At 39.7% G+C, this 15,121-nt stretch overlaps 1 protein-coding gene across 36 annotated transcripts in view; it reads right to left on the bottom strand.

Annotated features, from left to right (window-relative positions):
• The window catches only part of ABI2 (abl interactor 2), a 67,279-nt gene that overhangs the window by 15,309 nt on the left and 36,849 nt on the right, over positions 1-15,121 (bottom strand). For 10 of the 36 annotated variants that reach the window (XM_059702864.1, XM_059702842.1, XM_059702855.1 and 7 more), the window contains 2 exons: positions 7,658-7,816; positions 1,127-1,213 (listed from right to left, as the gene is read on the bottom strand). In XM_059702864.1, the coding sequence (XP_059558847.1) occupies positions 1,127-1,213; positions 7,658-7,816 (246 nt within the window). Of the gene's footprint in view, positions 1-1,126; positions 1,214-7,657; positions 7,817-14,804; positions 14,988-15,121 lie in introns of all 36 variants that reach the window. The other 26 variants (XM_059702862.1, XM_059702861.1, XM_059702836.1 and 23 more) reach the window with 3 other exon arrangements.

Below are 15,121 nucleotides of genomic sequence, written 5' to 3'. Positions count from 1 at the left end.
AACTAGCAAGTAGAGGTGCAAAGGCACCTGGAAGAGAGATTGAGCCCTCACGCTAGTAAAACTGGATTATCATCAGTTAAAATACAAGAAGAAATGTGTCAATAAAAACGGGGCTTTCCTTCACTAGGGAAGCACAAAAAAGGAGGGACTAAAAGTGTTTGCTATGTGTCAGATGCTTTCCTAAGTGCTGGGGAAACAGCCCATGAACAAAACAAGCGGAAGTCCCTGCTCTCACAGCGCTTACATTCTATCACTGGCAATGCCCACGTCCGAAGGAGCAAGAGTCCTAAGCAACAGCGTGCACATCTTCTATCCATTGGTGAGGCCATCCCTGTTACTAGATGCCAATGGGCTACTTCAGCCTGACCACACCAAGTCTTCCTTTAATGCCATTTCCCTTGTTCAGATTCCATGCCCACCAAGCACCTTCTGATGACAATATAATTCCTCAGGCAGACTGCTTGCAGAGGAGTCATCACCCAGTCAGACTACGTTCACTGGTCTCTGTACAATTCGTCACTGAATGTTGATACAGGCCTCCTGCTTTACAGACATCAGTCTCCTGAGATTCCCTAATACGTCCCTCAGAGAAGACTCAATTTGTCAATAAAATTAGTTACGTGATCCTGCATAACTCAACACCAGACCATAGGCCAATGGTAATTCATTGCCGATCTACGAAGCCTCTTAGGAAATAGAGAGGAAATTTGGTCCCCTGAGACCTACCATGGCCTGGACATTTTTACACCTGAAATCACAGGACCAAAGGAAAATTCTCAGGCCAGCCACAAAACCCTAAATTCCAGTGATAAAACACTAGTCTACTTGTTTGAGCATCCCAGAGGGAAAAAAATGGGCTTGCTAGTGATTAAAGAACATCTCAGATGTGATCTTTCTTTTCTTACATGTGCCTTATTTAAATTTTTTTCACTATCAGATTTTAAGTTATTTGAAAGTAGAGAATTTCATCTTAATTATTTTATCATCCTACTAGCTGCTCATATAGTGACTTATTCATAATATTCAAGTACTTGAGGTATCAGCAAATGAATACTTAGCCAATCATACATAAATGACATTTTATGCCTACAATCTGATCTACAGCATAAAGAAGACATAAACTTACTATTTTCTTGGACTCTGGCCACAAATCCCATTAAAGGTAACTGAGGAGTTACCTGTAGGATGGAGGGAGGAGGAGGAGCAAGAGATACTGTAAAAACAAAAAAGGTGCGGAGGATAAGGGGTAAGGGCGAGTTACATTAAAAGAAAAGGATAATACAATAAAACGAACATGTAAGGAAGGAAACCACTATGCAGGAACATGTTATCAGATACACTAAGGGTCCTCTTTGGAGGGTAATTCATCAGCACAAAAAACAAAGTATTAGGATTACAACAGGAAGCAGTCATTCATCCACACGGGCCTGCTCCAACATGTAACGGCAAACTGAGCTCTTCATACCAATAACAGGCTTCTCAAATAAAAGGATTTCTTCAGACTACAATGAATAATTTGGGTTTCTGGAAATTACCTTGATGGTTACAAATTTAACTATTTGTCAGTAGAAGGGAAAAACCCATTACATACCAACATTCTAAAGTTATATTTCATTACATTAACAGGCAAATAAATTAGTTCTTTACTCATTAATTAAATGAATATTTACTGACTTCCTACTAAGTGGCAAGCACTCTACTAAGAGACCAATACCAAAACCATTCTCTGAGAGTCAGGTCTGCGTCATTAAAATTTTTCATAGTCCCAATTCATACCACCTGCTCAAGCAGGTACATTTTTCTCCCTGACCCTGCAGAAAAGTGTTGGCCTCATTCCAGTCATTCTCCTCTCCTCTCGGTGCCTCTTCCTTATCTCAAACACCTGGTACAGCGTCTAGCACTAGTAAGCCTGCAACAAATGTCTCACATATGTAAACACACAGATAAGCCAGGTATGTGCCCAACATTTCCCCAGGATTAACTCTACAGTTATAGTTTCCTTCAGAATGGGTATAAAGTATGGCAAGCATCTTCTTATGAAGAGAGGATATCTTTAATAACTCCAAACTACAGTTAAGACTAATAAAACTTAAAAAATGAATAGTCACCACCCTCAAAGAGATCACATTCTAACTGGGCATATAAACAAAATAGCAATGTTAACCCAACAATTGTAGCAATTTCCTGCAGGTGGTGATGGTTGGTGAGACGTGGTAGTGTTAGTGGAGGGGTAGCAGGGAGGAAGACTAGATGTGACTTGAGGAAACGGAGCTGGACTGACAAGCAGACAAGAGCTGAGAAAGACATGCTGAGAACCAGGTGAGGACAGAGGCTTAGAGGTGTTCCGCACGGCTCGCATAAGATACCCCAGAGAGAAGCAGGAAGCACAGAAAGAGAACGTTCACATCCACCCGATGTTACAGTGAGAGACCTTGTATGTTAGTGAAAAACTTCTCAGTGGAAAGAGACTGGACTTTAATGTCACCCAACATCTATTAACCTGATTCACCATTTCCTTGATGTTGGAACAGCAAGTTAATTAGCTTCTTTGTGCCTATTCCATAAATGTGATATTTTAAGATAGATAATGCAACTTTACAGAGTGGTTGCAAATAAAATTTCCAAAACAAAAAATGTATGCAGAAAGCCTGGCACCAAAAAAAAAAAAAAAAAATAGGAAGGAGAGAACTTAGTAATACAGTGTGGAGGAAGAATACGTACAAGGATTGGCTAGTACATGAAGGAGATCAACAGCTAAAGATGATTCTTAGATTTTTTTAGTTTTCATAACTATGAAGGTGGAGGTGCCATTTAACCACATTAACCTTGGTAGGTAGTACAGGGAAAGGGCTGGTGAGGAAGCAGGTCAGGGAGAGATGTGATAACTAGGATGCATGAAAGTGATGTGGGCATAGATCTGGGAGGCAACTGGAAAGCTTGGGTTAAGTATGTGAGAAAAATTGAGAGGTAAAGAGCTAGGAGAGCTCAGTAGAGAGATGACATGCTGTGGGTAAATGCAGGGAGAACATATGTACTATGCAGACAAGAGTTAAGCAGATAATCATGAAGCCTATCTAGATTTAAGGGGCAGAGTAGTAGAACCTTAGAAATCGATACCTTTCTTCAAAAATATCTTTTGGTTAGGTTTTTCCCTAAAGTCGTATTTCTTGGTAATAAATCCTTACGCTGCATGCTGTCTCCTCCCCTCTGAAACAATTGTGGGCATGTTCACATTGCCCTGCTTCCCAAACGGGGGTAAGAAGGAGAGTCAATGAACAGACAAGGCAGCAGATAAAACTGAGAAACAGCAGCAGACAGCAACTGGCATTAGAAAAGTGCAATTACATAAATGTTCATATCAAATAAGGTGAAAAGTTCCTCTTCTGTCAGCACCTGTCCCAACCTCCGTGTAACAGGAAGGCAGGACATTTCCCACTTCAGTCATTGTCTCTCCTCCAAATGAAAAACAAACAAAAAAAGACCTTCTGGTACTCCAAAAAAGGAATGATTAGGTGCTTAACTCACAACAGTCTTTTTGTAAGTAGGCTGTTTAGCACTTTTCTTTTCTTACGATATATTTTTCCATTGATTTTCAGAGAGAGTGGACTGAATGTTTATGTTCCCTCAAAATTCATACATTGAAATCCTAATTCCTAATGTGATGGTATTTGGAAATGGGGCCTTTGGGAGATAAGATTAAGTCATGGGTGCAGCCCTCAGGAACAGAATTAGGACTCACATAAAAGAAAGGCTGCAGGACACAACATGAAAACCGCAGTCTGCAGCTGGAGGGCTTCTCACAGAGCTCCATGTTAGCGCCCTGACCACCGACTCCCAGCTTCCAGGGCAGTGGGCAGTCTCTCTTGTTTATAAGCCACCTGGTCTCTGGACTCTGTTACGGTGCCTGAGGCACTTACCAAACTAGGTTTATATAAACAAATGTATACAAATAAGTATACATATTTATTCCTTTTTAACACCAAGGTGCTTCATATTTATATTTAAAGTAAAGTAAAAACTGTTAACTTGTGATTAGCCCTATTTGTTTCAATGACCCTACTTAATGCTGACAAGATGAATGATAAATTGGTGCTGCAATTTCTTTGGCTGGATTAGATTAAGGAACAATGAGAACCAAAGCGTTTAAGTTAGGCCCTGAAAGTTACTTTCATCAACTTGTTTCTGAAATAATCTCATTAGAAAAGAAATTACTGTGCTCCTAAGACTAGACTCCAGACACTGGGTGTTCTGGATTTTAATTCCTATGTTATAATCCCTTCCAAACGCAAGCCAAATGTAGTAACAGTGATGCTAGAGTTACATCTCATAGAAAACCCCAGTGAATATTCACATGAATCCCAGCCTGTCAGCTCACTTCTTCAGAAGCATGCATTCATGTCAAGCCTCCAAATGCACACAAAAAAGCTCATATAACACATATCTGGGATCATTTTGTTAAATCAGGTTATTAGCTACTTGAAAAAGCACAACAAATTTCCTCATTTTAAATATGGAAAAACAAGGACCACTGTAAGACCAGCGGAGGAATACAGGAGACTAAATGATACGCTAAAGCAAGTTAAATAAAGGAGCAGCTAATAGCCTTCAACACTAGTTTGCAAGATATTAAGTCTTGCAAAAAAATGTTTTTCAAAGAACATGTTTTAGGAAAAACAATTTTTTTTTTCATTTAGAAAAAGCACTGATTAATCAGCTAGCAAAGCTGTAGCTACCCTCTATAAATCGTTACCAAATCCTGGAGTAGAAAGGCAGAAATTAACACAGAGGACAGGAACAAAACAGCCAACTAAATTGTCTCACACATTACGCTGAAGGCTCATAATCTCAACTCATTGTACTTTCATGAGCATAAAAAATACTTTCATTAACATCATTCCATAGAGTAAGTAAGGTATTCTTCTACTTTAACATATTCTTTCAAGTATATCAAAATCAGACTTATAAAGAAAAGTATTAAAATAAGAATTTAAAACTTGTATAAATGTGTTTAACAGCCTTCAAATAACTTCCCCTACCATGTGCACAGCACAGAATACCCTTGCGTACAGTATACATTCTGTGCATTGTGCATAGTTGGTCCCAAGCTGTAACAGGGAAGCATCTTGGCCCCAGTACAGAGGGCCAGGGAGAGAGCTTGCCTTCAGAACTATGAAATAACCCACATCTAACAAACTACAAGTTAAAAATAAAAATGCATTTAGGTACAAAATATCTCCTATTCAAATATGGGTTTGGGACACTATGACTTAAGAGAATGGATGAAAGGACAGGCAGATTTGTCAAAATTAAGCTCAAAATGAGTTAAAAAGAATGGTGCAGCCAAAATCAGTAAGTGTGATCAAAGATAGCAGTAAGAGAAATATATTTCAAGTAGGGCAGTTGGTAATCACACTACAGGGCACACTATAATTAGTCTATAAATTTGGCATTTAATCTACAAGAGAAACCCAAACCAGTAAAGAGATTCGAATAAAGGGACAAGGGACTCATTCTACATTTAACAAGTAGTTACTGAGCACTATCCCAGGATAACTTTAATAATAAAAGCTTAATATGCTAATTAGACTGGACAGCCTAACGTCCTTCCGGACAACCTTCCAGACGAAGCTGGGGCTGCAAGGGCCAAGGCAAGCCACCGCAGCTGCAAGGTCTGAGCCCCTTGCACAAATTTCTTGCATCGGGCCTCTAGTCTATAGTAATAAAAGCGTAATATGCTAAGTAGACCAATGGCCTTCCGGACAAAGCTGGGGCTGCGCGGGAAGCCCGGTCCTGGGTGCCACAGGGAAGCTGGTGCCGGCAGCCAGGGGAAGAAGGCCTACTCTTGCATGAATTTCGTGCATCGGGCCTCTAGTAACTGTATAAAAGAATGGCTGGGTCTCAGGCTCTGATGCACTTTACACGGTGGACATCTTCCTCCAGACAAAAGAGAACACAATGAGAGGGTAAGAGAAGGATTTTTTGTTTTGTTTTTATTTTACTGATTTCAGAGAGGAAGGGAGAGAGAGAGATAGAAACATCAATGATGAGAGAGTATCATTGATTGGCTACTTCCTGCATGCCCCACCCTGAAGATCGAGCCTACAACCTGGGCATCTGGCTTGATCGGGAATCAAACCATGACCTCGTGGTTCATAGGTCAACACTCAACCACTGAGCAACACTGGCCGGGCAAAGGATTGTTTTTTAATCTAAAGGTAGGTAGCATAGTTAAAACAGAAAGAACATGGAATCAGATAACCTAAATTCAAATCCTAACCTGATCATCACTTTAGTCTTAGTTTCCTCACCTGTGAAAATACAGATGAAAATGATCACATAATTGTAAGAATCAAATGATAAGTATAAAAGTATTACTTAAACTGCATTTATGAAGGGGGAGCATATTTCTTCTACATGACTCCAAATGCAACAAAGTTTCACCAAAAGGTAGTAGCCATAGGAGACAGGTTTCCACTCCATAAAATTTAGGCTATAATTTTAAATTCAGGGTTTATCAAATATGGCATGAACTGACTGGCCTCATTTGTTTTATATATATATATATATATATTGATTTCATAGAGGAGGGGGGGTGTGAGAGGGAGAGAGAGAGAGAGAGAGAGAGAAACATCAATGATGAGAGAGAATCACTGATCAGCTGCCTCCTGCACACCCCCTACTTGGGAGATCAAGCCTGCAACCCCGGCATATGCCCTTGACCGGAATTGAACCTGAGATCCTTCAGTCCGCAGGCCAACACTCTATCCACTGAGCCAAACCAGCTAGAGCAGGGGTCCTCAAACCACGGCCCACGGGCCACATGCGGCCTGCCGAAAACACCCGCTGCTGCCTGTTGCTTAGCAGCAGACTCTTCCTGGGCCCACAGTGCGCATGTGTGGAATGTGCGCCGCACTCTCCGACTCCAGCCCTCCAATGGTGAACTGGCCGCCTGTTTAAAAAGTTTGAGGACCCCTGAGCTAGAGCCTGACTGGCCTCTTGACAAAAATCCAGAAGAACATAGTAGGCTGACATACCATGTCCACAACAGTCATAAAGTCTAAGATGTGCTCTTACCCTCTCTGGAGAAGAAGTAAAAATTATGACATATACTATTAAATACATGTGAGATTACGTTTTCTGTATGCATGCAACTGAAAGGTGATTGCTCTATCTGAATCAATCTGTCCAAGTCCGTTTTCCCATAGGTTTGGTAGGAGAAGTGAATAAGAGAGTACAACTCCCTTGCACAAAGCAGCTTCAAAAATGTCCCTTTTACTTCGCCACTTATAAACTCTGTCCATGTACACTCAATTTTCATTATCTGCTATTCATAGAGCAAGGATATCTGATTAAATAGGAAGAAAATATTGTTTACCGCACTATTATTTTTAAAAGCAAATAATCACTAGCACATTCAAAAAGATTCTGTTCAAAAAATTAAGTTCTACAACTTTACATGGAAACCATTATTGAGTTTAAAAAAAAAAGGAAATGGAAAATACAGTATTAGTAACCTTGTATTCATTCCTCCATTTATTCAAAAAACTAGTACTAACCACCTAGCATGTGCTAATGGCTTGTAAATAAGGGTTTTTTCTCTCTGTGATTGAAGATTTTTAACCAGGTATGTTCTATAATTTGCAAAAGAAAATCTAACCTGGATTCTGGCTATAGAAAGGTCCTCCATTCATCTGAGTCTGAAGGCTTGTTTGTGAGGTGATGGAAGGAGGGCGTCGATAGGGCAACGAGCCCCCTACTGTTGGGGGAGTATGGCGAGAGGCAGGTCTGTTCATGCTATAGAACTGAACAGGATGACCTGGAAAAGGAAAGAATGTACATATGCCATTAAAAGAAAATTATCTCAGGCAATGAAATACTTCAGGTATGCTTGAATCTTAATATAATGGAAAATGAGAGTTTAGCTAATTAGTTATCTAACAAACAATGCAAGGTAACAGTTACTGCTCAGCAGACATACTAAAGTGAAAAAACAGGAGAGTAGATTCATGATTAGGCTTGGAAAAGCTACATGTAAATAGATTATTAATTAATATTTTAATTGTATTAAATTAATAATTGTAGAGGGTTTCAAAATCATCACAATTAATTAACATTTATGGCTCACTTCCTCGGCCCACTCCCCCCACCCCCAAATCCACTAAAAATACTGAAAATTAAAACTCAATAAGATAAGAATGCCATTTGGGAAAACAAAAGAAAAAAAGTTTGACACACACTTATTCCAAAATAATAATAATAACTGTAAGGTAGCAAAGCAATTAAAGGGAAACAAAATATTTTTGCAAAAGGTCAATTGACATAATTAAATCAAACACATCTTTATTCAAAGACATCCATCTCTAAAACTAGACAGTTGTATTAAAATTACAGTTTAAGAAATTACAGTTATAACTGAAAGAAAAAAAACACAGTCATATCAATTGATGCAGAAAAAGCATTTGACAAAACCCAACACCCATTTTTGATAAAAATTCTCAGCAAGGTGGGAATAGAAGGATCATACCTCAACATAATAAAAGCCATATATGACAAACCCACAGCCAACATCATACTCAATGGACAAAAACTAACACCATTTCCCCTAAGAACAGGAACAAGACAGGGATGCCCACTCTCACCACTCCTGTTCAACATAGTCCTGGAAGTATTAGCCATTGCAATTAGACAAGAAGAAATAAAAGGCATCCAAATTGGAAAAAAGGAAGTAAAACTGTCCTTATTTGCAGATGAGATGATATTATACATAAAAAACCCTAAAGACTCCATCAAAAAACTATTAGACTTAATATATGAATTTGGCAAAGTAGCAGGATACAAAATTAATGCCAAGAAATCTATGGCATTTCTATACACCAATAGTGAACTTACAGAAAGAGAGACTAAAAAAACAATTCCATTTACCATCGCACCAAAAAAACTAAGATACCTAGGAATAAACTTAACTAAAGAGGTAAACGACCTCTACTCAGAAAACTACAGGACGTTGAAAAAAGAGATAGAGGAAGACATAAACAGATGGAAGAACATACCATGTTCTTGGATTGGTAGAATCAACATCATTAAAATGTCCATACTACCCAAAGCAATCTATAAATTCAACGCACTTCCCATTAAAATACCAGGCATATTTCACAGACCTAGAACAAACTCTCCAAAAATTCATCTGGAATAAAAAAAAAGACCCCGAATAGCTGCAGCAATCCTGAAAAAGAACAAAGTAGGTGGGATCTCAATACCAGATATCAAGCTGTATTACAAAGCCACTGTTCTCAAAACTGCCTGGTACTGGCACAAGAACAGACATATAGATCAATGGAATAGAATAGAGAGCCCAGAAATTGACCCCAACCAATATGCTCAATTAATATTTGACAAAGGAGGCAAGAATATACAATGGAGTCAAGATAGTCTCTTCAATAAATGGTGTTGGGAAAATTGGACAGATACATGCAAAAAAAATGAAACTAGACCACCAACTTACACCATACACAAAAATAAACTCAAAATGGATAAAGGACTTAAATGTACGACAGGAAACCATAAAAATATTAGAAGAATCCAAAGGCAACAAAATCTCAGACATATGCCGAAGCAATTTCTTCACTGATACAGCTCCTAGGGCATTGGAAACTAAAGAGAAAATAAACAAATGGGACTACATCAAAATAAAAAGCTTCTGCACAGCAAAAGAAACCATCAACAAAACAACAAGAAAGCCCACTGCGTGGGAAAACATATTTGCCAATGTCATATCTGATAAGGGCCTAATCTCCAAAATTTATAGGGAACTCATACAACTTAACAAAAGGAAGATAAACAATCCAATCAAAAATGCGCAAAGGACCTAAATAGACACCTTTCAAAAGAGGACATTCAGAAAGCCAAGAGACATATGAAAACATGCTCAAAGTCACTAATCATCCAAGAGATGCAAATCAAAACAGCAATGAGGTACCATCTCACACCTGTCAGACTGGCTATCATCAACAAATCAACAAACGACAAGTGCTGGAGAGGATGTGGAGAAAAAGGAACACTTGTGCACTGCTGGTGGGAATGCAGACTGGTGCAGCCACTATGGAAGACAGTATGGAGCTTCCTCAAAAAACTGAAAATGGAACTCCAGTTTGACCCTGTGATCCCACTTCTAGGAATATATCCCAAGAAAACAGAAACACCAATCAGAAAGGATATATCCACCCCTATGTTCATAGCAGCACAATTCACCATAGCTAAGATCTGGAAACAGCCTAAGTGCCCATCAGTAGATGAATGGATTAGAAAACTGTGGTACATCTACACGATGGAATACTATGCTGTTGTAAAAAAGAAGGAACTCTTACCATTTGCAACGGCATGGACGGAACTGGAGAGCATTATGCTAAGTGAAATAAGCCAGTCAATGAAGGAAAAATACCACATGATCTCACTCATTTATAGATAATAAAGACCATTATAAAATTATGAACAAAAATAGATACAGAGGCAGAGCAGCCTCGAACAGACTGTCAAACTACAGCAGGAAGGCCAGGGAGGGTTGGGGGGGAGAAGGGGGTATAAGAGATCAACCGAAGGACTTGTATGCATGCATATAAGCATAACCAATGGACATAAGACACTGGGGGGTAGGGAGGCCAGGGGATTTTCAAGGGAGGGAAAAAAAGGAGACATATGTAATACTCTTTGCAATACTTTAAGCAATAAAACAATTTTTAAAAAATTAAAAAAAAGAATTACAGTTATGAGAAAAAAAAGCAAATCAAAATATACCTTATTTTTAATAACATCCGTTAACCTATTTTTCAGCAATTTCACTGTATTTTGATCTCTGAGAGCACTTCAATAACTAATGCCAACTGAAGACAGTCTTTCCTAACCATCCAATTTCCTCATGCAAACCAGTTCCTAAATTTTGTCTTCACTCCCTCTCAAAACCATTTGGCTGGGGCGTACTGGTCCAGACAGACAAAGCACTCGAGCACCCAGAAAGACCACTCCAGCAGGCAAGAGGCAGCAAGGGCCCTGCTGGATAGCTCAGTTGGTTCCATGTCATCCCCACACACCAAGGCTGCAGGTTCACCTCCAGTCAGGGCACATACAAGAAGCAAGCAACCAAGGAATGCATAAATAAGTGGAACAGCAAATCGACATTTCTCTCACTCTCCCCCTTACTCTCTCTAAAAATAAAATTAGGGGGGGAAAAGAGAAGAAGAGAGGAAGGGGAGGGAGAAAAGGGAGAGAAGGAGTGAAGTGCAGGGGAAGAAAAGAGGAGGGAAGGAGAGAGGATAAAGGGAAGAGAAAGAAGGAGGGGAAAGGAAATGAAAAAGGGTAAGTGAGGAAAGAAGGGAAAGTGAAAGGAGAAAAGAAAGACAAGACACATTTTTTGATGTTATCTGTGATTGTAAAATGGTCTTACATGATAAAAATCAGTCTTCAGGAACTCCATAAATTTATCAAACCTGGACTCATGGACTCATATAAAGACTATCATAAGTGCACTCAAAATCTGCTGTAACTTGTCTTTTTGCACTGGGAGCAGCTCTGCTGCCATACCTCTCATCCCCTGAAAACATACACCTGTACCAAGTGGTCTCCACCCCCTCCTTGGTCGGGAGGGCCTTTTAGCTGCTGAGCTGGTCACTGCCTGCAGTGGTGCCGAACTGGACACTGGCAGGTGAGAGCCTCAGCAGCTTGGCAGCCCCGTGCCCTCGACCTCACTTATTTCTAGCCGCAGCTTCTAAACCAGTACCATTTCAAGAGACACTGAGAGAGCAGCGAGATTCATGGGGGCCGGGCTGCCACAGGAGGGTGGCAGGCTGTGGGGCTGGGGCTGGGGCTGGGTTAGGGAGCCTCATCACTGGTTCTGCCAGGAAACAACAGCGCTTCTCCTGCACTCTGGGCTGTGCCCTCTCAGAGGCCACGGGACTCTGCCTGATGGGCCTTTCTCATCCTCTTCGCCACGGGAAGGGGCTGTCTCCACCTCCCACAGTTCTTTCTCCCGTGTCTGGTCTGCCCTGTATGTTCTTTTCCTAGACCTCCCGGGCAGCCTGGGGAAAGTGGTTGGCTCAGGGTTTGACAGAGGGAACACAAATAAATACCGTATTAATAATAATTTAAAAAAGATTTGCTATGCCACTTTTTACATATGACAGTATTGAAACCTAAAAATCAATTCTATTGTATAAAAATCTTGAGTATGAAAGCTTAAACATAATCCACTGTCAACTCACTGTAACCATGATAAAAAATAAAAAAATAACTATTATTTAACAGGTACATTCTGTCATTGGAATCACCAGATACAAATACATTATTGGCATTTTAGTAGTTAATATGGAACAAACTAAAACAAGCCTAGGATCAAGTTATACACATCTGATAATTCACACCATTATGAAGTTTATATAGTTAGATACAGTCTAAAGTCCCACATATGATAAGTCCTCCATGACTCAGAGACACTAAATGAAAGAGACCATGCATACCATTAATAAGGCATTTACTTTGCTTTGGGTTGAAAACCAAAACAAAACCACAGTTAGTGACCATAATCCTAACTGTAAAACCTAAAATGACCTCTAGAAGAAAACAGGACAAAATCTTCATAATTATATGCAAGGTAAAGAGTTTGTAAATATGACACCAAAAGCACAATCCACAAAAGAAATAAAATGAAGTGAAAACCTAAGCTCACACAAAAACCTGTGTGTAAATGTTTACGGCAGTTTTAGTCATCATCACCCAAAACAGGAAATAATCCAAATGTCCCTCAAATAGGAAAGGTATAAACAAATTGTGTGCATCCATACAGAACACTATTCAGTAATAAAAAGGAACAAAATAATGAAACATGCAACATGGATAAATATCAAATGCAATGTGCCGAAAAGCCAGACCCCAAAAGGCTATATACCATATGCCTCCATTTACATGATATTCTTACAAAGGCAATACTTTAGAGACAAAACAAACAAACAAACAAAAAAAACCACAAAAAACAGATCACCTGGTTGTCAGGGGCTTGGAGTGAAAGTGAAGGACTGACTACACGAGGGCATGGAGGAAATCAGAAGGTGTTAAGACTGTTTCTACACCCTGACGGTAGTTGTAGTTATATCAATGCATACAATTCAAAACTCGCAGAAATACACATTAAAAAGGATAAATTTTACAATACATAAACTATACCTCAATAAAAAGAAAAAAAAGTCCTTGGGATTTGAAGACACAGTATAAAAAAAGATTTAATCTATATAAATTGTTATTGAGGAATTTACTACTTTGCTTTTTGTTTTTAAAAAACCTGTAATTATGCACTCATACAACATGTTTATTCAGTGCAGACTATGAACCAGCACCTGGTATTAAATTATAAAAATGTTGACTCCCAGGTGGAGAAATTTGTCCTTTCTGGGCCTACAATGATTTCAGGATGTATCATTTACCCTTATCAATGCAGGGGCACAACAAAATTCCCATAGTTAACTTGCCAGTCTGGCCAAATAGAGCTGTTTGCAGATCAGAGGACAGCCCATGTTTACGTCTGCACACTGTAGGAAGCTTTTCTTAAAAAATGCTAGTACAGAAGTTATCCCATTGAACACCATCCAAAATCCATCTTAACTAAAAGTGTCTTTTAACACATTTAAATATCTGCTCATAGCAGCAGAGCCAAATATATACTACTAGATGCCCGGTGCACAAAATTCGTGCACTGGGGGGTGAGGGAGGGTGTCCCTCAGCCCAGCCTGCACCCTCTCCAATCTGTTACCCTGTGGGATCGGACCTAAACCGGTAGTCGGACATCCCTCTCACAATCTGGGATGGCTGGCTCCCAACTGCTCGCCTGCCTGATTGCCCCTAACCACTTCTGCCTGCCTGCCTGATCACCCCTAACTGTTCCCCAGCTGGCCTGGTCACCTCCAATTGCCCTCCCCTGCTGGCCTGGTCGCCCACAACTGCCCTCCCCTGCCAGCCTGGTCGCCCCTAACTGGCCTCCCCCGCCGGCCATCTTGTGTCCACATGGGAGCTGCCATCTTTGTGCAAGGGCGTGGCGGTCAATTTGCATATTACCTCTTTATTATATAGGCTATGAAGTTCTTGGCAAACTAAGGTGATGTGTAACCAAACACATACATTTTTATCATAGATAAGAACTTATTTACTCACCAGCATCATTATTATCTTTACAAATATATTTTGTATCAATTGAGCCCTTTTCTCCTTCCCCATCAAAAAACAGATTTTAGGTTATAATTTTAAAACAACAAAACACCAGTCAACCTTAAATAAAACTTAAGTAAACCTGAAATTCTTTAAAAGTCCATTGTCTATGTTTCCAATGCTGCTATAATAAGCAACAGATTCTGTTATAAAAGACTAATAAGAGACTTACAGCTATATCAAATATCTCCTATAAAATATACCTTAGAATTAGTCATAGATTTTTTTTAATAACCTAACCTGTAACAGACAGTATTTCTAAATGACAACTTTCCAAGACTGTTTATAAGACATCTCCATAAAAAATAAATCTCTAGTAAATTAAATTCAGGCAATAAAAAATGATATTTGTGCTGCTCTATTGGAAAAAATATATGAGAAACTTTACCCTAATTTCTCCAGAATATTTTATTTTGGTCATGTGCCATTTTCCAGTTAGTTAGTAAATTATTCTTATATATACAAAGCACAAACAAACAAACATCACGAAGCCAGAGTTCCAAGTAATAAGAGAGCCAGATGACTGGAGTGTGCCTGCCAAGGAATAAGCCAATACTCACCTGTAGGGGGAGTAGAAGAAACAACAGGGGGAGTTGGAGAAGCGAAGCCATCAGCAAGGGCCTGGGCACCCCCAGAAGTTGCATCTGGGGCAGTGGAGGAAGGGACAGTAGCAGGAACAATAGGGACAGGGGCGGATGCGGAAGTAGCAGGAAGGGGAGGAGTACCAGCAGAGCCAGCAGGGGCTGAGGGGAAAGAGGAGTAAGAGGCAGCATTAATGAGGCAATCCGATTAGGCAGGAGGAGTAAGGCATAAGAGGACTTAAAGTTAGATATTCAGTGCTCAACACTAACCAAAGAATAGAAGAGGGCGTTAAAAA

This window comes from Myotis daubentonii, chromosome 7, assembly GCF_963259705.1.
Source record: "Myotis daubentonii chromosome 7, mMyoDau2.1, whole genome shotgun sequence".
Taxonomy (NCBI): Eukaryota; Metazoa; Chordata; class Mammalia; order Chiroptera; family Vespertilionidae; genus Myotis; species Myotis daubentonii.
The sequence above is the reverse complement of the archived record's forward strand: the minus strand, read 5'-3'. Positions and strand labels throughout refer to the sequence as shown.